The sequence below is a fragment of the Symphalangus syndactylus genome, chromosome 18, assembly GCF_028878055.3.
Source record: "Symphalangus syndactylus isolate Jambi chromosome 18, NHGRI_mSymSyn1-v2.1_pri, whole genome shotgun sequence".
Classification (NCBI taxonomy): Eukaryota; Metazoa; Chordata; class Mammalia; order Primates; family Hylobatidae; genus Symphalangus; species Symphalangus syndactylus.
The window spans coordinates 74,222,231-74,237,938 of NC_072440.2; the positions used below are offsets into that span (position 1 = coordinate 74,222,231).

At 48.0% G+C, this 15,708-nt stretch overlaps 1 protein-coding gene across 13 annotated transcripts in view; it reads right to left on the minus strand.

The window, feature by feature from the left end:
- ABCC1 (ATP binding cassette subfamily C member 1 (ABCC1 blood group)) overlaps positions 1 to 15,708 on the minus strand; it is a 191,044-nt gene that overhangs the window by 99,484 nt on the left and 75,852 nt on the right. For 7 of the 13 annotated variants that reach the window (XM_063623723.1, XM_063623720.1, XM_055253376.2 and 4 more), the window contains 2 exons: positions 10,322 to 10,383; positions 6,603 to 6,734 (listed from right to left, as the gene is read on the minus strand). In XM_063623723.1, coding sequence (XP_063479793.1) covers positions 6,603 to 6,734; positions 10,322 to 10,383 — 194 coding nt within the window. Of the gene's footprint in view, positions 1 to 2,048; positions 2,205 to 6,602; positions 6,735 to 10,012; positions 10,135 to 10,321; positions 10,384 to 15,708 lie in introns of those variants that run through there. The other 6 variants (XR_010117194.1, XM_063623716.1, XM_055253372.2 and 3 more) reach the window with 2 other exon arrangements.

Consider the following 15,708-nt stretch of genomic DNA (forward strand, 5'->3'; position numbering starts at 1 on the left):
ACTGTCTTAAAAGCAAATAAACAAAATTAACTGTGATGATGACTGCACAACTCTATGAACACACTAAAAATCAGTGAACTATATGTTCTGCATACATGAATCGTGTGGTGTATGAATATCTCAATAAAGCTGTCACCAAAAAAGTAGTTTTTATCTTACAGGGATTTTTTTTTTTTTTTTTTTTTTTTTTTTTTGAGATGGAGTCTTGCTCTGTCACACAGGCTGGAGTGCAATGGTGTGATCTCGACTCACTGCAACCTCCACCTCCTGGGTTCAAGCGATTCTCCTGCCTCAGCCTCCCGAGTAGCTGGGATTAACAGGCATGTGCCACCACACCCGGCTAATTTTTATATTTTTAGTAGTGACAGGGTTTCACCATGTTATCCAAGCTGGTCTCGAACTCCTGATCTCAAGTGATCCGCCTGCCTTGGCCCCCCAAAGTGCTGAGATTATGGGCATGAGCCACTGTGCCTGGCCAACAGTTCATTCTTGTACATCACTTAGTATTCAGTTGTGCAGATGTACATAACTGGTGCATCTGTCTGTTCACTTGCTAATAGATGTCTGGCTTACCTCCAGTTTGGGTTATCACAAAGTAGCTAAGAACATTCCTCTACCAGCCTTTTATGAACATATGTTCTCAGCTCTGTTGGCTGGATGCCTGGGAAGGGGGTGACTGGTGGTATGGTCACTATGTCTAACTTAAAAAAAAAACAAAAACGGCCAAACTCTTCCAGTCACAGAAGCATTTCACATTCATGCCAGCAGAAACCACAGTCCAAAATGGCCCTAAGCTCTGAGTGGCCATACACAAAAGAGAACATAAAACCACTACACACAAACCAATGAAGCACTGTTTTTTTTTGTTTTGTTTTGTTTTTTTGAGACGGAGTCTCGCTCTGTCACCCAGGCTGGAGTGCAGTGGCGCAATCTCGGCTCACTGCAAGCTCCGCCTCCCAGGTTCACGCCATTCTCCTGCCTCAGCCTCTCCGAGTGGCTGGGACTACAGGCGCCCACCACCACGCCCGGCTAATTTTTTGTATTTTTTAGTAGAGACAGGGTTTCACCATGTTAGCCAGGATGGCCTTGATCTCCTGACCTCGTGATCCGCCCGCCTCGGCCTCCCAAAGTGCTGGGATTACAAGCGTGAGCCACCGCGCCCGGCCTGAAGCACTGGGTTTTTAAATCCAAAGGTAGAGCAGGGAGATTACTCACAGCTGCCTTTTTTTTTTTTTTTTTTTTTTTGAGATGGAGTCTCATTCTATCACCCAGGCTGGAGTGCAGTGGCACTATCTTGGCTCATTGCAACCTCTACTTCCCGGGTTCAAGCAATTCATGCCTCAGACCCCCTGTAGCTGGATTACAGGCAAGCGCCACCACACCCGGCTAATTTTTGTATTTTTAGCAGAGACAGGGATTCACCATGTTGGCCAGGCTGGTCTCAAACTCATGAATTCAGGACAGCCTCCTGTCTCAGCCTCCCAAAGTACTGCAATTACAGGCATGCGCCACCATGCCCACCCACACGTGACTCAGGGGTGAAGAGAGGTGGTAGAAGCATCCAGGAAACCACGCAGACCCCCCTGCCCTGGCGTCCCTCACCTGATCCCCGAGCCTAGGACACCCAGCAGCCCAGAGCTGCACGGGCTGCATTCCTTTCTCTGGTTAATTAAAGGGATCTGGGTTTAAGGGGCCACACCAGGAAATTCCAGCCTAGGACAGAGTTTTCCTTCTCACTCTCTCCAGGTTCACAGGGGTTACAGGTGCCAGATCTGGCTTACGCCTCTGGGAATAAAGCAAGCGATCCGTCTACCAATGTCTCAAGGAAATGATCCCCTGGCCCCATGCTGAGCATCCCTAAACACCAAGGTACTCACAGAGCCAGACCCTTCTCAAATGGCCCGCTTTCAAGCTCAAAGACCCAGTTCTCACCACATCCTCCCTGGCAAGATCAAAGTGTGCAGATGAATAAACAAAATTTGTACAACTAAAACCTGCCCAGCATTTACTCAGGGCTAGGGCACAGCTTATCATGACATATATCTCACTGAATTCTCAGAAAATGCTCTGGGTGAAAAATGGAGGCTCCAGTCAGGCACAGTGGCTCACGCCTGTAATCCCAGCACTTTGGGAGGCCAAGGTAGGTGGACTGCTTGAGCTCAGGAACTTGAGAACGGCCTGGGCAACATGGCGAGACATCATCTCTACAAAAAAAAAAAAAATTAGCCAGGTGTGGTGGCATGTGCTTGTAGTCCCAGCTACTAGGGAGGCTGAGGTGGGAGGATCACTCCAGCCTAGGAGATGGAGGTTGCAGTGAGCCGAGATCATGGCACTGCACTCCAGCCTGGACAAAAGAGTGACACCCTGTCTCAAAAATAAATAAATAAATAAAATGGAGGCTCCCAGTGAGGCATGAAGGGACTTCATGGACAACCCCTGAGGTTCCCACCCTGGTCTCCCGGCCTTCACTCTTCTCCCTAATATCCACCTTCCCCAGGGCAGCCTGGGTTGTTACAAACCAGAACTCAGCTGGGTGTGGTGGCTCACACCTGTAATCCCAGCTATTTGGGAGGCTGAGGCAGGAGGACTGCTTGAAGCCAGGAGCTGGAGACCAGCCTGGGCCACACCGTGAGATCTGTCTCTATAAAAAAAAAATTTAAAAAGGCCAGGCGCAGTGGCTCATGCCTGTAATCCCAGCACTTTAGGAGGCTGAGGCAGGCAGATCACCTAAGGTCAGGAGTTTGAGAGCAGCCTGATCAGCATGGAGAAACCCCATCTCTACTAAAAATACAAAATTAGCCGGGCGTGGTGGTACATTCCTATAATCCCAGCTACTTGGGAGGCTGAGGCAGGAAAACTGCTTGAACCCAGGAGGTGGAGGATGCAGTGAGCCAAGACAGCGCCACTGCACTCTAGCCTAGGCAACAAGGGCAAAATACCATCTCGAAAAAATAAATATAAAATATAAAATTAATTAGCCAGGCATGGTGGTATATACCTGTAATCCCAGCTACTCTGGAGGATGAGGTGGGAGGATTGCTTGAGCCCGGAATTTCCAGGCTGCAATGAGCTGTGATCATGCCACTGCAATCCAGCCTGGGCAACAGAGCAAGACCCTATCTCTAAAATACATACATACATACATACATACAACAGAACTCACGTCACACCACTGCCTTGCAGAAAACCTGCCCCTGTGTTCTCACTGCACCTGGAATCCCACCCTAACTCTCAGCGGAGACCCCTGCAAATCCTTCTCCTGCTTCATCTCCTCCCTTTCTCCCCCTCACTCACTTTCCTCAAGCCACACAAGCCCCCTGATGCACCATGAGCGTTCTCAGAGCCTTTGCACTGGCTGCTCCCTCTACCTGGAAAGCCCTTCCTTCCCCAGATACACACAAGGCTCACTCCCTCCAATGCAAGACTCTGCTCAAATGTGACCTTCTTAAAACAGACATACATGGTCAGCTGGGCATGCTGAACCAAAACACTTCAAAAAGCAGTAACACTCAGGATGCCAGATGCTTGGAAAGAGCCAGAGATAGACTTAGGGAGGGACAGGCACACGCTCACCAAGGGTCATGGCCACACTGGGTAGAACTTTGACCACTGTATCTAAAACAGCTCCCTCAGCTGGGCATGGTAGCTCATGCCTATAATCCCAGCACTTTGGGAGGCCGAGGCAGGAGGATCACTTGAGGTCAGAAGTTCGAGACCAGCCTGGCCAACATAGTGAAACCCCGTCTCTACTAAAAATGCAAATAACTAGTCAGGTGTGGTGGCATGCACCTGTAATCCCAGCACTTTGGGAGGCCGGGGCAGAAGAATTGCTTGAACCGGAGAGGCAGAGGTTGCATTGAGCCGAGATCACACTACTGTATTCCAGCCTGGGTAACAGAGTGAGACTCTATCTCAAAAAAAAAAAAAAAAAAAAAAGAAAGAAAAGAAAAGAAAACACACACACACACACACACACACAAAAGCTTCCTCGGTTACTCTCACCCTCATTTCCTCATTTTTATCTCACCCCAACACTATCATTCTCCAAAGCTTCTTATCAATGCGTGCTTCACAACCAACGTCCTGTCTCCCACATAGAATGTCGATGGCACCCAACTAGAGTGTGTCTCTTTTGTTCCACTCTCTGAACCCTCAGGGACTAAACATCGCTAAGCACAAAAGCAGCAGTCGGTTTCATCTGCTCAATGGATTAAGGGCCAGGCCAGTGGAGGAGCTTCTTGATTCAAACTCTTTCCTCCTCCCAAGGTTGTGATATTGGCCTCTCCCATGGTGTCTCCAGCAACCTGCTCTCCTGACAAGTTCCAGGGGACACAAAGGTGGGCATCCTTCTTCCATGAGAGGAAGCCGAGCCAGGTGATCAGCAGAGGCGTGGATGAGGAATGCTGAAGCCCACGCTACAAATGTGGCCTGCTTAGCAGGGGAGGATGCTGCAGGTGAGGCTGAAGGAATCCAGATGAGATGGGTGATGTTAGGGGTCAAGTTGACTGGGTTAAGGGATACCCAGATGGCTGGTAAAGTGTTATCTCTGGGTGTGTCTGTGATGGTGTTTCCAGACGAGACTGGCATTTGAATGAGTGGACTGACTAAGGAAGATCCATCCTCGCCCCATGTGGGTGACACCGCCCAATCAGCAGAGGGTCCGGACACAACAAAAAGTCAGAGTAATGGCAAATGCAGGCGCTCTCTCTTCTGCAGCTGGGATGTCACCCTCTCCCACCCTTGAACATCAGAACTCCAGGATATCTGGCCTCTGGACTCTGGGACTTACCCAATGACTCCAGGTTCTCAGGCCTTTGACTATGGACTGAGAATTCCAACATCAGCTTCCCTGGGTCTGAGACTTTTAGACTTGGCCTGAGCCATGCTACCAGCTTCCTGGGTTCTCCAGGTTGCAGATGACCTAGTGTGGGACTTCTCAGCCTCCATAATCACATGATCCAGTTTCCCTAGTAGATCCCCTCTCATCCTCCATCCACCCATCCATCATCTATCAATCATCCATCTACCATCCATCTATGTATCATCTATCTATCCACCTACCATGTATACATCCACCAACTATCTATCCATCTATCATCTACCTATCATCTATCAATCTATCACCTATCCATCCACCCATCCATCCATCCATCCTACTAGTTCTGTCTCCATGAAGAACTGTAATAAACAGGGACCCCACCTCTGCCTGCCAAAGACCTTCAACTGGGTCATGGACATGGGCCATTTCCTTACAATGCTCAGTCACAGACGCCCAAGCTCTATCTGCCTCCCACGAGACAATTTCTCCCATCACCTGGACCACCCAAACAGCCTCCAACCAGCGTCACGAGGTCCTCTGCTGATGTCCTAGTGGCTGGCACCATGGATGTCCCAGATTCCCACCCACCATCTGGGTCTGACTGAAGGCCTGTATCCTGGGCATCCCTGGAACAGAATGAGGAACTGAACCCCAGTCTGGGGTTTTTCCCTGTAAGGCCAATGGGTCTCTGGGGAATCCAGTGCACCACACTGGCCCCATCACGGCTTATCATAGTACACTTACCCCAGAACAGGCAACAGGAACAAAAACAGCCATTCTACTACCCCCATGGCCGCAATCCATTGCCCCCATGTCACCCGCAATTTCATGTTCCAGCTCGTCCGGGCTCGAAACACGTCTTATGTCCTTGTTTAATTGGCAGCTGCTTTTCTTTCTTACTGTTACATAGAATAATAACGCATCGTGCAACTAACGGCGTCTCAGATTTGATGAGTTAAGGTACGTGCAGGGGAGGCCCTGGCCTGATTCCCAAAAGAATGACAGAGGAGGCGCAGTGGGGCACGCCTTACATAGGGGGTAGAGCCTAAAATCCAGTACAGCCAAAATCACCTTCAAATGGGGCTTCTTTGGTTAAACAGATTTACATGGTCAGCTGGGTATGTTGGACAGAACATTCAAACAGCAAGAACATGCAGGATGCCAGATGCTCAGAAAGACACAGAAAAAAGTGAGACTGACTCAAGGAGGGATAGTCATGCGCCATGGCAAACAGCATCAACTGCCTATCTGGACAACATTTTTCTTTCTTCTTCTTTTTTTTTGAGATGGAGTCTCACGCTGTCTCCCAGGCTAGTATGCAGTGGCAAAATCTCAGCTCACTGCAACCTCCGCCTCCTGGGTTCAAGTGATTCTCCTGCCTCAGCCTCCTGAGTAGCTGGGATTACAGGCGTCTGCCACCACGCCTAGCTAATTTTTGTATTTTTAGTAGAGATGGGGTTTCACCATGTTGGCCAGGCTGGTCTCAAACTCCCGACCAAGTGATCCGCCTGCCTCGGCCTCCCAACGTGCTGGGATTAGACATGAGAGCCACTGCGCCCAGCTTCTTTCTTCTTTTCTGTACCCAGTTGCCTTAATGACATGTGAGATTCTACCCCATGTGGCAGAAAAGTAAACTGAGGCCAGGAGGAGAAGTGAGGCATCTTGCCCAGAACCACAAAGCTAGTAACAGGCAGCACTGCCAGGGCCCCATCCTGGATTCAGGCCACAGTAGTGGAAAGGAGGTGACCGGGGCATCCTGGAGGACAAGGAAACTCACACTTACTTCCTAGTCTTGGCACATTCCTTCTTCCAGTTCTTTACCAAAACAGGCACGACTTGTTCCGACGTGTCCTCCTTGTTTAAGGACCAGAGGTCGCTGCTCTCCAGGGGCTGGCGGTAGCCCCGGACAATCAACCTGGGGCCAAGACACAAGGGGGTTAGGCAATGAGAGTCAATGAGAGGAGGAGGAAGACAGGGATCACTCATTTCACACACCTGCTGATGCTGCTCACCTCTGCAGCACAGCTTCCTGCTGCAAACAAAGGCAGCCACGCAGCTGGGGAAGTCAGAATGTGGATGGACATTTGCACATATTACAAGCTAATTACAGCTCATTCTGTTAGGTCATGCAGGAAAATTTTTTTGTTTTGTTTTGTTTTGTTTTGTTTTTAGTGGTGCATACAAAAGACTTAGGGAAAAAAATGATTTAGGAGCGAAATATCAGGATGGCTCTAATTTATTTTTTATTCTTTATTATTCATTCATTCATTTATTTATTTGGAGACAGGGTCTCGCTGTGTCACCCAGGATGGAGTACAGTGGTGCGATCGCAGCTCCCTGCAGCCTCCAGCTCCTGGTCTAGAGCGATCCTCCCACCTCAGCCTCCCGAGTAGCTGGGACTTTGGGTGAAAGCCATTATGACTGGCTAATTTTTTATTTTTTATTTTTGTAGAGACACAGTCTCCCTATGTTGCCCAAGCTGGTCTTGAACCCCGGGCTCAAGCACCCCTCCCACCTTGGCCTCCCGAAGTCTTGGAATTATAGGTGTGAGCCACCGTGCCCTGCCAACTTTTTAAAATTTTAAATTAAAAAAGGCTTATATGGTCGGGCGCAGTGGCTCACGCTTGTCATCCCAGCACTTTGGGAGGCCGAGGCAGGCGGATCATGAGGTCAGGAGATCGAGACCACGGTGAAACCCCGTCTCTACTAAAAAAAATACAAAAAATTAGCCGGGCGTGGTGGCGGGTGCCTGTAGTCCCAGCTACTCGGAGAGGCTGAGGCAGGAGAATGGTGTGAACCCGGGAGGCGGAGCCTGCAGTGAGCCGAGATTGTGCCACTGCACTCCAGCCTGGGCGACAGAGCGAGACTCCGTCTCAAAAAAAAAAAAAAAAAAGGCTTATATGTGCCAGGCACGGTAGCTCATGCCTATAATCCTAGCACTTTGGGAGGCCGAAGTTGGAGGACTTTGTGAGCCCTGGAGTTCAAGACGAGCCTGGGCAACATAGGGAGACTATCTCTACAAAAAGTAAAAATAAAAAAATTAGCCAGTCATGATGGCTTGCACCTGCAGTCCCAGCTACTCGGGAGGCTGAGGTGGGAGGACTGCTAAGGTCAGGAGGTGGAGGCTGCAGAGAGCTGTGATTGTGTCACCGCAGTCCAGCCTGGGCAACACAGTCAGACCCTATAAAAAGAAAAAAAAATAGGTTGAAGGAAAAAATAAAAAAATAAAAAGGCTGACATGACAAAGCATTAGTAAGCATGAAATCTGGGTGATGAGCTTATTGAGTTTTATTATATTAATCTATGTGACTCCATCCAGGCTGGAGTGCAATGGCGCAATCTCAGCACACTGCAACCTCCACCTCCTGGATCCAAACGATTCTCCTGCCTCACCCTCCCACGTAGCTGGGATTACAGGCGTGTGCTGCCCGGCTAATTTTTGTATTGCTGGTGGAGACAGGGTTTCACCATGTAGGCCAGGCTGGTCTCGAACTCCTGACCTCAGGAGATCCACCCACCTCGACCTCCCAAAGTGCTAACATTACAGGCATGAGCCACCACGCCCAGCAGACTAAACACTTTTACAATAAAAGGTAAAATACTTTCATCTTTTGTTCTAAAATAATTTCAAACTTACAGAAAAATTACTCAAATCATACTAAGAATTCACTCAACTCACCATTGTTAACACGCTGCCACGTTTGCAGTATCATTCTCTGTCTCTATCCATTGACACACACACATACACACACACACATGCAAACACATCATCTTTTTCTGAACCATTTAAACAGTTAAAGGCCTGGCACGGTGGCTCACACCTGTAATCCCAGCACCTTGGAAGGCTGAGGTGGGTGCATCACCTGAGGTCAGGAGCTTGAGACCAGTCTGAACAACATAGTGAAACCCCATCTCTACTAAAAATACAAAAGTTAGCTGGACATGGTAGCAAGTCCCTGTAATCCCAGCTACTCAGGAGGCTGAGACAGGAGAATCTCTTGAACCCAGGAGGCGGAGGTTGCCATGAGCTGAGATCCTGCCACCGCACTCCAGCCTGGACGACACAGCAAGACTCCGTCTCAAAAAACAAAAAACAAAACAGAACAAAAAAGTTAACATATAGGCTCTACATGCCTTTACCCCCAAAAAACTGGAGGTATTCCCTTCCAATCCAGGACATGCTCTTATGTAACTAGAGCACAATTTTCCAAAACAAGAATGAATGTTATTAGCATGCATCCGGTGTCCTATAGTCATGTACAAATTACATCAACTGTCCCAGTGATGCTTTTTAACAGTAATTTGAAGAAATTATTCAAAACATCTAATTTTTTAAAACGATGTTTGTCATTAAGACAAGGATGAGACCGGGCATGGTGGCTCATGCCTGTAATCCCAGCACTCTGGGAGGCTGAGACGGGAGAATCACTTGAGCTCAGGAGTTGGAGACCAGCCTGGGCAACATGATGCAACCCCAACTCTACAGAAAGTACAAAAATCTGCTGGGCATGGGGGAACGCGCCTGTAGTCCCAGCTACTCAGGAGGCTGAGGCAGGAGCATCACCTAAGCCCAGCAGATTGGGATTGCAGTGAGCTACAACTGTGCCGCTGCACTCCAGCCCCAGCGACAGAGCGAAAGCCTGTCTCAAAAAAAAAAAAAGATGATGCATATTGGGGCAAAAAAAGATTCTTCAAACAATCCCCACTAAGATGTTAACAATGGGCAGAAAAAGATATACAAAAAGAGGACCAGAAGGTAGCTGGGCATGGTGGCTCACACCTGTAATCCCAGCACTTTGGGAGGTCGATGCGGGTGGGTCACCTGTGGTCAGGAGTTCGAGACCAGCCTGGCCAACATGGCAAAACTCTGTCTCTACTAAAAATACAAAATTAGCCAGGCATGGTGGCACACGCCTGTAATCCCAGCTACCTGGGAGGCTGAGGCAGGAGAATCGCTTGAACCTGGGAGGCAGAGGCTGTAGTGAGCTGAGACTGACAGAGCAAGACTGTCTCAAAAAAAGGAAGAGGACCAGAAGGAGGCATACTAAAATGGTGATACTGGTTGCCTCTGGATGTCTCCTATACTGCTGATCTGCACATGTGGTTTTTTAACCCACACTTCCTGTGGTGAGGCAGTATTATTTTTCTAAGGAGTGGGGGACAGGAGGGGGACAATGTCAATAATAACTATACCTAATATTTTAAAAACCCAAATCTGACGCTAAAGCAAGAGCAGTCCAGCATATGGCTGTCCCAGGCAAAGCCTTCTGCAGAGGTGTAAGCTGCTCACGGCTCATGTGTTTATCACATTCAAGTTCACGGAACTGCGGGACAGAGTTGGTGTCTCTGAGACCACATGGCCAGCACAGGCAGATTCAAGACAACTCTGCAGAAGAGCAAAGGAGGGAGAAGTCGGGGAGGAGGGGAGCTGAGCATGTTCGTTCGTTCGTTCATTCATTCATTCCCCACCACCTCCCTGAGGTCTGGGGGGCCCGGCCTTACCCTGTGATCCACCAGAAGGTGATCCTGGACAGGAAGGAGGCGCTGGACTCTGGGCAGGGATTCTAGTGGAAAGAAAGCACAGGTTTGGGAGGAAGAGAGAAAGGAACAATTCGACTTTTCATCCAGGTCAGAGCTTAGCAAGTAGTCAGCTGCTCACTCTTCCTTCCAGAGGACTAGCGTCAGCTCCACACCATTCTGCACCCCAAAAGGACCCTCTCCTAATCCCCAGGAGAAAGAAACTCACGGCAGCTCTTTCAGTTTCAATCAACTGAGTGTCTACCATGTGCAACCACAATACAACATGCTATAGACCTGCCTTAGCTTCTATCCCCGCAACAACCCTAGGAGCTGGTGTTAACGTCATCCCTACTTCACTCATTCACTCAACAAATATTTTCTGAGCACCTATTATGTGCTAGGCATTCTACAAGGTACTACAGGGTTGCCTTATATCCCTACGGCAACCTTATGAGCAGGTATTACTATTGTCCCACTTTACTCATTCAGTCACTGAATATTTATTGACCACCTACTATGTGCTAGACACTCTACCAAGAGCTTATATACTTTCATTATTTTATATCCTCATGGAATTCTATAAACATGGTATTACTATTATCTCTACTTCATTCATTCATTCGTCCAACAAGTATTTCCTGAGCACAACCCTTGTGCCAAGCACACTGCATACAAATCTAAACAAACAGAAATGACCCCTGCCTGTATGGAGCTTGTGGTCTCCTGCAGCAATCGTCAGTAATACCTGCCAAGATTCTCTACTATTAATAGCTAGCTCGGTTCTAAGTGCTTTACACAAACTACCTTATTTAATCTTCATCCTCGCCTCACAAGATAGATAAAAGTATTATATCATCCCTGTTTTGCCCAGTTAAAAGAAACTGGGCCTGTAATCCCAGCACTTTGGGTGGCCGAGGCAGGCAGATCACAAGGTCAAGAGATCGAGACCATCCTAGCCAACATGGTGAAACCCCGTCTCTCCTACAAATACAAAAATTAGCTGGATGTGGTGGCGGGTGCCTGTAGTCCCAGCTACTTGGGAGGCTGAGGCAAGAGAATCGCTTGAACCCAGGAGGTGGAGATTGCAGTGAGCCATGATGGAACGACTGCACTCCAGCCTGGCAACAGAGCAAGAGTGTCTCAAAATAAAAATAAAATAAAATAAAATTTAATTTAAAAACTGGGGACCATAGATGAAAAGATTTGTTCAAGGTCCCACAGCTAAAAGCGGTGGAGTCAGGATGTGAGCCCCAAAGAGTCAGCCTCCAGAGAGAGACATGCATCAAATGATCACATGAACAAATGCAAAACTACAACTTCTGGGCCTTGATGTGTGTCCTGAAGGGAGAGAAATATTACCAATGAGACAAAGTAAGTGCATAGGGGCTGATCTGGTGTACCAAGGTCAGAGAAGTCTCCCCCGAGGAAGACAGTCAAGCTGGCACCTGAAGGGTGAGTAGAGGAGAACAAAGTAACGAGGAAAGGCAACGCATTCCCAGCAGACAGCAGTGTGTGCAAAGGCCTGGTGGTAGAGGAAAGCATGGTAGACTCCAGGAACCAAGAAGGGGCCTGAGCAGTCTACACTGGAGGCTGTGCACAGTCTACACTGCAGACCACATATTTTGGTCTTCATTCTAAGGGCAATGGGAAGTACTGAGAGCTTCTAAGCAAGCTATCAAAGAACTTATTTCCCAGAGAAATGAAGATGAACCCCAAGTCAACAACATGCAGGCAAGGAAAGGGATCGACACAGAACTCCTGGGATGACAGACAAAGCCTGGCTTTCCACATGGATGCATCTGGGTGTAAATTCTGAAACACAAGCTTTAGCAGCAGAGGGAAGAGAAGTCACCATGCAGTAATGAAAGCTTTAGCCAAGGACTCCACTCAAAGTTCCAGCCTTGTGCAGATATAAGGCATTTACAGAGCCCGATAAGGTGGCATACTCTCGTCAAGTGGTTTTCCATTCAAGGCTGGGCGTGCTTTTTAAAAAATACTGTATCCTGGTTGTGTGTGGTGGCTCACGCCTGTAATCCCAGCACTTTGGGAGGCCAAGGCAGGCAGATCACTTGAAGTCAGGAGTTCAAGACCAGCCTAGGCAACATGATGAAACCCTGTCTCTACCAAAAAAACAAAAAATTAGCTGGATGTGGTGGCGGATGCCTGCAAGCTCAGCTACTTGAGAGGCTGAGGCAGAATCGCTTGAATCCATGAGGCTGAGGTTGCAGTGAGCTGAGATCGTGCCACTGCACTCCAGCCTAGAGAACCTGTCTCGAAAAAAATAAAAATAAAAATAAAAATAATACTTTATCCGGGCCCTACCCGCACCAGGGAATCTGATTAAGCTGGTTCGGGGTGCAACTGGGGCACTGAAGCTTTGTTTTTGTTTTAAACTTCCAGATTTTTCTTGGAAAAGTGGCTAGGCAGGAAATATGCAAGATAAGCCAAGAACATCTTGTCACACCGGACAACAAGGAAACTAAGCATGAACAGGATTGTTAAAAGGCTCAGGAGCCAAGCAGAAGTGGCCGCTGCAGGCTAAAAGAGGGACAATTTGAGCTTTGACAAGGAGAATAAGTACAACGGGCTAAAACATACCATGCAAGCTTTTTGTTTTGTTTTGTTTTTTTGAGATGGAATCTCGCTCTGTCACCCAGGCTGAAGTCCAGTGGCGTGATCTTGGCTCACTGCAACCTCCACCTCCTGGGTTCAAGTGATCCTCCCACCTCGGCTTCCCAAGTAGCTGGGATTCCAAGCGTCAGCCACCACACTGGGCTAATGTCTGTATTTTTAGTAGAGATGGGGTTTCACCATGTTGGTGAATAGGCTGGTCTCGAACTCCTGACTCAAGTGATCTGCCCACCTCGGCTTCCCAAAGTGGTGGGATTACAGGCTTGAGCCACTGCGTCCAGCCTTACCACATATGTTTATATACACAAGTTTCATATTGACACTGGAAATAAAGAGAAACATCTGATGTTGCCAGTGAACCAGGTCACCGCTTGAAAACAGAAAAAGCGCAAAGAAACAAGTATTTTCTCCGCCTTTCCCAAATGTACTCAATTGGTTCACCAGGGTCGGAGAAGGCTTCCCTGAGGAAAACAGTCATTTATTCGATCACTACAGAGTGATCAGTGATCAAAGAAATGAAGGGGAAACTCTTTTCCATTAAAAAATGCCAGCTAAAACATAAAGAATGATATCACAGAAGAATGAGCCACTGTGTAACCACAATGGATTACTGGAATATTTGATATTAATGAATTATTATTAAAGTTAGTATTACAGTCACACATACATGTTTTTTTTGTCAAGACAGGGTCTAGCTATATTGATCAGGCTGGTCTCAAACTCCTGGGCTGAAGTGATCCTCCTGCCTCAGCTTCCCAAAGTGCTGGAATTACAGGCATGAGCCATCACACGCAGCCCAACAGTTACAGTTTTTAAAATTCTTATCTTTAAGATGTTATCATTAGAGAAAGTTGAGCAATGAACATCAGGAACTCTGTTATTTTTGCAACTTTTTGTGAGCCAAACTATTGCGAAATAAAGTCATTAAAAATAAAAAAATCCATGTACTTCTGAGATACGTATTAAAATGTTCACCTATGCAATGCATGGTAAAGAGCTCATGGCAGCTGGGCGCAGTGGCTCACACTTGTAACCCCAGCACTTTGGGAGGCTGAGGCGGGAGAATTGCTTTGAGTTCAGGAGTTCGAGACCAGTCTGGGCAATATGGTAAGACCCTGTCTCTACAAAAAAATATAAAAATTGGCTGGACATGGTGGCACGTGCCTGTAGTCCCAGCTGCTCAAGAGGCTGAGGCACGAGAATGGCTTGAACCCGGGAGACAGAAGTTGCAGCGAGCTGAGATTGTGCCATCGCACTCCAGCCTGGGTTAACGAGACCTTGTCTCAAAAATAAATAAAAAGAAAAGAAAAAGAGCTCATGGTAGTTTATTATCCTATGCTGTCTACTTTATGTTTCCATCGTAAAAGGCTAAATAAAAAGCTCCTCCACTGATTCAAATTCACAGCCAGGGCTAAGGATCAGGCTCCACTCTGGGGCTTGGAGGGGTGATGAAGTTCCCAGCCCTGCCCTGTCCACTGGAATCACCTGAGGAGTTTGTTAAGTGCAAGTGCCTAGGGCCCCACCCCAGACCAACTAAATCAGCACCTCTAGGTGGAGGACCCTGTCGGCCACAGATCTTTAATAAGGTCATCAGATGCAGCCGGTGCATGGACTACATTCCAGACCAACCGAAGCAAAGTTCAGATCAGACCGTGGACCCGGACGGACCTGGGTTCTAATCCCAGCCCTGCTATATTCTAGCTGATGACCTCGGGCAATTCCCTTCACTTCCAAGCCTCAGTTTTTACATCTGGAAAATGGGAGTCGTTTGTCCTACTGCTTGCTTGACCTACCCCACGGGACTGCCAGGAGGGACAAATGACATGAGGCCCATGGGACTGTGTCGTAAAGCGGAATTTCTCCAACCTAAGGCGTGGAGGTAGTGGTGTTTGCTTTGTAGGCTGGGTGGAAACGCTGCATTGCAGGCTGGTTTTTCATCCGGAAGAGCTGACGCCTTCCTGCACACTCCCACAGTAGGTGGGTGGGTTATCAGGGAATTACAAACCCATTTCACCTGCAGCCCAAGCCCTACCCATTGTGAAAGACCCAGGTGCTGGCTGGCAGAGAGAAGAGGAAGGGGTGGGGCATGGCTGTCAAGGATTCATTTATTTCTTGGTCAAATATATGGGCAGGACTTGCTTATAGGCCAGGATGTGGGTGAAGTGCTGCGGACAGAGCTGCGAACGAGACAGCGAGACCCCTGCCCCATTCAGCCTCCTGCCCTGCGGGAGATGGACAGTAAGTAAACCACGGTGCAAATAAATATATAATTACAATCAGAATTACAATCAGTGAGAGCTGCAACAAAAGAAAAAGGTCAGTCATTTGAGGCCTGATTTCACCCCTTAATCACTGTTCTTAGCATGTTGTGAGGGTTGAGGTAGGCAGAGGGTAACCAACCTTTTCTGGAAAGGGCCGGCTGATAACAAAGGAACAAAGGAAAAAGAAGGCGGCGGGGGTGGAGGGGCAGCTTGTGTGTGAAGCAGTGCATAGCACGGGGATAGCTGGCGTGGCTCAATCCCAGCTTGCCATTTCCTAGCTGTGGGACCTTGGGTCAGTTCCTTGGTGGTGAAGATTAAATGAGATCAAACATGTTAAGTACTTAGAATAGTACCTGGCACAGAGTAACAGCTAAAGAAAGGGTAACATGAGTAGTAGTAGTAGTAGTAGTAGTAGTAGTAATAGAAGGAGTGACAGTAGCCTCTGGTATATGGAAACATAAAACTGTACACCTTAAA